At 36.0% G+C, this 8,741-nt stretch overlaps 1 protein-coding gene across 1 annotated transcript; it reads right to left on the bottom strand.

Moving 5' to 3' along the window:
• Positions 1-3,825: 3,825 nt before the first annotated feature.
• LOC123895611 lies at positions 3,826-5,156 on the bottom strand. Its single transcript, XM_045946071.1, has 2 exons — positions 4,905-5,156; positions 3,826-4,635 (listed from the first exon to the last, which is right to left on the bottom strand). Exons 1-2 carry the CDS (start codon positions 5,154-5,156, stop codon positions 3,826-3,828), a joined length of 1,062 nt encoding a protein of 353 aa, XP_045802027.1.
• Between the last annotated feature and the right edge of the window lie 3,585 nt (positions 5,157-8,741).

The raw sequence follows: 8,741 nt of genomic DNA, 5'->3' as shown, positions 1-8,741 counted from the left end.
AGAGCATAGAATCGAGTACTGTATGCATCGGCGGTGGGAAATCTTATGTATGACATGATATATATATGTATAATGACTAGACAGTGCACAGACAATGGGAATGGTTAATCGGTTTATGGAGGATCCGAGTAAAGAGCATTGGTTTTTTTAAAAGAATCCTAAGATACATTAAAGGGTCGAATGTGATCATGGTAAAAGAAAATCTAATACTCACAATGTTGTGTCCCCTAAAGCTATAAATATTGTTTTTAAGAGAATTGATTTTATTTTACCATTAAAAAAGGATTAGCGATGTCTTCCGTTCGTACGTAATTATCCTATATTTATTAATGAATATATGTTATTTGGTCCTAAAAAAGATACTGGCTATGTTAAAAAGTATTGTAGCTTTGTCCACGACAGAAGCCGAGTACATGGAAAGCTAACCAGACATGCAAGGAAGCTATTTGGAAAGAAAGGTTAATGGAGGAACTCCAACACAAGTAGTAGAAAATTCCTTGAACATTGCAAGGATTTCAGCCTTGTATTGTTCAGTCAATTTTCCTTTTCATGTCACTTACTTTCTATTTGTTCACGTCACTTTTATTTGTTTATTTGTTTCATATGTTTTATTTTTTTATCATATAAATGTTTCATTTGTTTCATACGTTGTTCACGTCAATTTGCTCTATATGTATATATGTTATGTTATTTTATTTCTGCCATGAAAAAAAAAATAGTTATATAGAATTTACTTTTATAAATTGTTGGAACATCGCGAACAAAATTATAATTTATAGGATCATTACATACGAATGAAAGATTGGGTTTGCACATAGATAGATGTTAGAGAGGAAGAGAGTGAGAGAATGAGAAAATAGTTTCATCAATGAGCATTGATTTTATTGATCATGAGATACAATTTATAGAGATACAAATTGTATAGATTACTTGGTTTAACAAGTAATCATGGTTAACCACTAACTAAGCTAACTACCAACTAACTCAATGTAGTTAGTAACTAACAAACAACTAACAAAGTAGTTACAACAAACTGTTATAACTAACAAACTAACAACTGACTTGCAAAGCAAGTAACTAACAAAACAGAGGGATAGGTGATAAACATCTGGTGCATCTGATTGAATTGTTCTTCAACACTCTTCTTCAATTCAATCTCTCTGCTTTCACAATACCCAATATATTCCTTAGCTCTTTAAACCTGTCAGTCCTCAGTGGCATGGTTAAGATATATGTTACTTGAACATTGGTTCTGTAGTGAACCACAATTAGTTTCTCCTTGCTGACTTGATCTCTTAGGAAATGATATTTGATCTCTATGTGCTTTGACCTTCCATCTGCAATGGGATCTTGGCCAAACTCATTGCAGATTTGTTGTCAACATTTAACCTCATAGCCTTCGCATAATTGATCTTCAATTCATCAAACAATGATTCAAGCCAAACTACTTGACATACTGCTTGTGCTGCAACGACATACTCTGCCTCACAACTAGACAATGCCACTATGTTATGCTTCTTTGAAGACCACGAAATAGGTGAATTTCTGAACCTGAACCAGTACCTTGATGTGCTCCTTCTATCATCTTTGTCTCCACACCAGCCAGAGTCTGAAAAACCTTCAAGTTCTATTTGAGTTTCATTGTTGCTTGTTGGAAAAGCTAGCCCATAGTCCTGTGTACCCTTCAAGTATCTCAGGATCCTTTTTGCTGCAATCAAATGAGATGTTTTAGGCTTGCTCATAAACCTACTCACTGATCCCACTACATAGTTAATGTCTGGTCTTATATTGCAAATGAACCTCAAGCTTCCAACTACTTGTTTGAACAAAGTAGCATCAACTGCTTGTTCATCTTCACTTTTTGACAACTTCATATGAAATCTTTTTAGTACATCTGCAATATACTTTCTCTGATGCAATACAATACCATCTGAAGCATAGTGAAATTCTAACCAAGGAAATAATTGAGTTTGCCCAAGTCACTCATCGCAAACTCATTTTTCAATCCGCCCTTGAATTTCTCAATGTTAGCTACATTATGTCCTGTAATAAGCAAATCATCTACATATAGGCAAATAATTATAGCATCTGAGATATCACTTCCCTTCATGTATACACCAAATTCAACAATGCATTTTACAAAACATTCCTTTTGCAGAAATTCATCAATCCTTTTATTCCAAGTTCTTGGAGCTTGTTTGAGGCCATATAAATCTTTATCAAGCTTGTACACTTTATTTTTCTCTGATTCAACCTAAAATCCAGGTGGTTGCAGCACATACACCTCTTCTTGCAATGGACCATTCAGAAAAGCAGATTTTACATCCATATGGTATAGTGACCAATTGTATGAACTGCTATTGCAATCACTAACCTTATGGTTTCCATTCTTGCTACCGGTGCATACACCTCAGTGTAATCAATTCCTTCTTGCTGAAGAAATCCTCTTGCAACCAGCCTTGCCTTGTGTTTCACTATGTTACCATCTGGATTCTTTTTCACTTTGAACACCCATTTCACACTAATAGCTTTCTTATGTGGAGGTAGCTTAACCAGTTTCCATGTGTGATTCTTTTCAATTGAATGAAGTTCTTCTTTCATAGCTGCATTCCATTTTGAACTTGCTACTGCTTCTTTCTAGTTGATTGGCTCAGAATCTGCCATGAATGCTAGATGTACTAAGTCACCATCTTCATTTACTTCACTATCTGTGTTGATTTCATGATCATTGAGCCTGACAGAGGGAAATCTATTTCTAGTTGATCTTCTTGGAGCTTGAGCAGGCACTGATGATAATTGAATTCTATCATCATCATCATCATCATCATCACTTGATGTATTCATATCTTCTTCATGATTTGTGCCTTGATTTTGATTAACTATTGGTTGATATGTGATTGCAGTACCATTCACTCCATCTTCCAGTTGCATTGTAACTTGCTTATTTGTTTTTGAGCTCCATTTCCATTGTGATTTCTCATCAACAATCACATTTATGCTAATCACAACTTTCTTACTGGTTGGATTATACAGTTTGTAGGCTCTTGTGTCATTATAGCCAATAAGGATCAGTTTTTAACTCTTGTCATCTAGCTTTCTTCTGTTTTCATCTGGAATGTGTCTGTAACATAGTGAACCAAAAATTTCCAAGTGTTTCACACTTGGTTTGTGGCCTGTCCATAATTCTTCTGGTGTGTTGTCCTTCATTCTCTTTGTAGGGCATCTATTCAACACATATATTGCAGTGTTTACAGCTTTACCCCAATAACACTTTGGTAACCCTTTACCCTTCAACATACATCTAGCCATATTAAGCAGAGTTCTATTTCTTCTTTTTGCTAAACCATTATGTTGAGGTGTGTAGGGAGCTGTTACGTCATGAATTATACCTTTCTCAGTGCAATAAGCTTGAATTTCCTTAGAATTGTATTCTCCACCTCCATTAGTTCTAAGTATCTTTAGCTTATTTTCACACTGTCTTTCAACTAATGCACATAAATTTTTGAATTTTGAAAATACTCCACTCTTCTCTTTCAACAGATAAATCCAAACTTTTCTAGTGAATTCATCAACACAAGTTATGAAATATCTGTTACCTCCTAGAGTTGAAGTTTCTATTGGTCCACACACATCAGAATGAACTACATGAAGTGGATTCTTTGATCTAGAGTACACTGAATTCTTGAAAGAATTTATGGGCTGCTTGCTTACAAAGCATCCTTCACACAACTTGTCTGGTGTGTGAATCAGTGGTAACCCTACAACCATATTCTCTTTACTCAAATGATTCAAACTTTTGATGTTTAAATGTCCATACCTGTAGTGCTATAACCATTTCTCATCTTTAGTGATCAAACTTGAAAAACATTGAACTTCAGATGCTTGAAAATTCACTTTGAATGTTCTATTCTTTGACAGTGGAGCTTTTATAATCAACTTGTTCTGAGGGTCAAAAACTTCAATGCAGTGATCTTTTGTGGAGTAATTGAACCCTTTCTCAAGCAATTGTCCAAGACTTAACATGTTATGCTTCATAGTTGGTACAAACAACACATCAGTGACAAAAGTATGATTACCATTCTTCCTTTGAACCATCACTTTGCCTTTGCCTTCTACTGAGATAGCGCTGTCATCTGCAAACTTCACTTTGCTTTTGAAATTATCATCAAATTCCAATAACCAATCTCTATGCCCTGTCATATGGTTTGAACATCCGGTGTCAAGATACCATAGCTTGGAGTTATCACTTTTAGAGTTTGTAGTCACCATAAGAAGGAAACCATCAAAATCTGACTCATCATGTCTTGCATGATGTGCCTCATTATCTTGCTTCTTATTTCCCTTGCTTCTGCACTCAGAAGCACAGTGACCCCACTTTTCACAACTGTAGCATTGAATCTTGCTCTTGTCACTCTTCTTTCCACCATTCTTGCCCTTGAAGAAACTGTCTTTCTTTGAAGATTCAGATTGATCTTGGTCACCATTGTGATCATTAATGAACTCAGCCTTTCCCTTATTCTTATTCCATTTATTCTTTCCCTTTCCATTCTTATTCCATTGACCTCCATTCTTTGCATACAAGGCCTGTTCTTGATTGACTTTGTTGTCTTTCTTCTCTTTCCTTTCTTTCAACCTCTGTTCACGTGTGCCTCAAGTGAACTTTGCAACTGATTCACTGACATTGTAGACAAATCTTTTGATTTCTGAATTACTACTTCTATGTGATCATATTCAGGGTTCAAAGTTCTAAGCACTTTTTCAATTATTTATTCATCGGAGATTACTTCACCATAATTTTTCATTGAATTTACCAAAGTCTGCAATCTTGTAAAATACTCACCAATGGATTCCTTATCCATCATGCCCAGCAATTCATATTGCCTTCAAAGAGATTGAAACTTCACCTTCTTGACTTTATCTCCTCCACCATGAGCATTACTGAGAATATCCCAAGCTGCCTTTGCAGTTTTTGCTCCAACAATCTTCTCAAAATTCGATGAGTCCACACATTGATGGATCAAGAACAATGCTTTATTGTCCTTGTTCTTCACTTCTCTGAAAGTTGTTTGTTGCGCTGCTGTTGCATTTTCTGCAAGAGGTTCATAACCAGTGGTGATGAGATCTTCAACATCTTGATAGCTGAAGATTACATTCATTTTCACACACCATTGGTCTCAATTCTTGCCATCAAGAATTGGAAGATTTGCATGGAAAGAATTGTTGTTATTCATTTTGCAGAAACAAATGAATTGAGGAAAGAAAGAATCGTTGAATGCTATGTGAAAGGGAATTGGATCAAAACCTAAAAGGCTAACTGATACCACTTGTTAGAGTGGAAGAGAGTGAGAGAGGGAGAGAATAGTTTCATCAATGAACATTGATTTTATTGATCATAGGGATACAATTTATAGAGATACAAATTGTATAGATTACTTGGTTAACAAGTAATCATGATTAACTACTAACTAAGCTAACTACCAACTAACTCAAGGTAGTTAGTAACTAACAAACAACTAACAAAGCAGTTACAACAAACTGTTATAACTAACAAACTAACAACTGACTTGCAAAACAAGTAACTAACAAAACAGAGGGACAGGTGCTACAACATCTGGTGCATCTGATTGAATTGTTCTTCAACAATAGGTAGCTCTAATATTGTCGGAGAATATAGTTGAAGACTGGAATTCACATAGATTGGTAGCTCTAATGTTGTTAGAGAATATAGTTGGAGCAATTAGTTGAATTTGAATTAAATTTGATAGGAATATTATTTGATTTCAGGATGCCATGGAAAATTTGAGACGATGGATGACCTAGACGATTATGTCAACACAGAGATAGAGGAATGAAAGCAGTAGAGTAGGCATGAGGAGAGGTATGTTGTAACACCCCGAACTAACTACCCTTAAAAACGTGATCTTAAAAACTTTTTAAAGATAAGTAGCCGGAGCGCTACGGAAAACATTTTATAAAACGATCGTGCACAAGACACGAAACGTCGCAGCGGAAAACATTTTGAAATTCTGGTATAGCAGAACCAGATGTTGTATAGAATGTCGAGACATCTGGTCTGACAAAAATAACACGGCAAGGCATATAACATTAAAACAGATACTGAGAAATAATGTTTTATCAGATGTTCCAACATTCAATTTAAAGAGAATGTCATACTTAATGTTGGAACATCTTACGAAACATAATAAAATCAACAAGTAAATAAACTGCACAGGAAATTGTTAACCCAGTTCAGCCAACCTGCCTACTCTGGGGGATACCAATCCAGGAAGGAAATCCACTAATAGCTCTAGTCACTAAGACCTCCAGCAAACCCTCGGTTTACGTCTTACACTAAGACCTCCAGCAAATCCTAGGTTTACGCCTTATGACCTCGACACTACTCATGTAACTTCTGCCTAGGAACTCCTAGACATGAGATCCCATCTCACTTCCACTCACTCAACACAACCTGTGTTGTTTATAAGATGTTGAATAAAATGTGGTGACAATCACCGTGACAAACTTTACTCTTGCTTAAAAGCTTCGAGTAAATCACACACAGTTAACTCCGTACTTCAAAGCTTAGGAGTAACCTTACACAATAACAAACTCAGTTCTTAACTCGTGTTATAGAATCCACAAGTAAGAATCACAATTAAAAAATACAAACACTATCTCCTTGCTTAAAAGCTTCAGAGATATTACAATACTCAACTCATTACCTAAAGATTTCTGAGTGAGGACATAGTGACCATCTCACAACCCGAGTGGTTCACTTACACCAACTCTCCTAGAGAGTGGCTCAAAAACACGAAACCCTAAAGACTACATCTTTGATGAACAATGGTTTCGGTTCATAAAATCTTGGTCTTGAGTCTTCTTTATATAGACAGAGCTAACACGCTCCTGATCTTCCAAGATAAGCTTCAGAACACAGCTGGTCTTTGAGTCACGTCCAGCTAAGCAAATCAGACCTTAATAAAAACTTTCCTAAAATAGTTGATCCTCTTTAGGAAATAAACAATGTGTTGAATCATTCCATTAAGTCTTGATAAGAACATATCTGCACTAATAACGTCTTGATCAGATCAAATATTGATATACACGTTTGTAGAGTGGATTTCCATATATAGCAGATACGTGTAATAAATGCGCGAGATTTGGGCAATCTGACTGTCGTACCCAAACATGTTACAACATTTGGTCCAACATCTTTTGTACCCAACATGTTGAAACATTTGGTCCAACATCTTGCTTGTATATTTGTTTTAGCAAAATGAGGCCAACACACAAATATCCAACAATCTCCCCCTTTGGCAATTTTTGGCTAAAACAACTTCAGCCCATTAATTAGCATAGAGAGATTTAAAAACCATACAATCCTTCAAGTCAACGTGAGCACACAAATATGAAGGAAGGTAGAACATCTTCTATGTTACTTCCAAAAGAATTCCTCAAATGAAAATAACGCACAGGGTAAAGAAATAAACTTTACCATAAACCATCAGAGGCATACACAGCAGCGGAATCATAACATACTTAGCTTCATCCTTCAGTAGAGAGAAATAAACTCTCACAAGCACACTTGGGAAAAATAAATTCCCACATCAGCATCAAGATGTTTCAACATTTTGTAGCGCATCATAACATCCATACATTAAGCACACATAGGCAAAGAACTTGATATTGCATTACTCCCCCTTAATATCAGATCAGAGAAAAACATATTTTTGCTCCCCCTGAATACATCAGCTCATGCATCTCATCAGGCCATCAGAAAAACTAGTTCTTACTCCCCCTGAATTCATGCATGTTACTGCACACACTACTACTTCTTCATAGACAGGCTAGACTAGCATGTCACAACATCAGATACAACATTATAAAGTAGCAGACAAACACAAACATACTACTCCCCCTTTTTAGCCACAAAATATGCCAAACAAAAACTTCATGCATTAAGAGCAATAGTAATGAACATCACAGAAATCCATAGTGCAGAATATCAGAGCATAACAAATCCATAGTCTTGAAATAGCAGGAGCATTACATCACGTACCAACAAAAAAAACAAATGTCCTCCACATCATATAATCATCAGATACCATACATCACATACTGCTACCGCACACAAAACACATCACAGATCACAACTCCTTAAGCAAACCACAAAATAGCAGTTGGGAAGAGTAGATTCCCACAAAGCTGAGAAAAATAAGTTCTCATGCATCCAGGATGTTCCAACACATGGCAGGACATCATCCAGAGCAAACAAATAGAGCTTTGCACAACAGAATAGTAACTTCTTACTGCATTATGCTACTTCCCCTCAAAATCAGAATCAGAGCAAAAATTAATTTTACTCCCTCCAAATACATTGACACATGCTTATCAGAATGATCATCAGAAAACAATTCTTACTCCTCCTCAATTTTATCATCCATATCAGCACATAAGCATACAGCAGCACAAATTCAATACTACACCACTCAGGTTAGCAGATGTCTAAGCATCAGACACCACATCATATAGTAGAACACATCCAACCACTCATCAGATATAGATCAGCAGTGGAGTCATCATCAAATAGCCTAAAACAGATCACACTTCATCAGCACAAAATTTTCAACATGATGACCAAGATGTTTCACCATCTAGTAGCACATCAGATAGCACAAGTTCCTCCGGTATGGTATCAGAGCATTGACAACAAAGATGTTTCCACACATGTTAGCACAACA

This window comes from Trifolium pratense, linkage group LG1 (assembly GCF_020283565.1).
Source record: "Trifolium pratense cultivar HEN17-A07 linkage group LG1, ARS_RC_1.1, whole genome shotgun sequence".
Taxonomy (NCBI): domain Eukaryota; kingdom Viridiplantae; phylum Streptophyta; class Magnoliopsida; order Fabales; family Fabaceae; genus Trifolium; species Trifolium pratense.
Note: the sequence above shows the minus strand (reverse complement) of the source record. Positions and strands in the feature narration are given on the sequence as shown.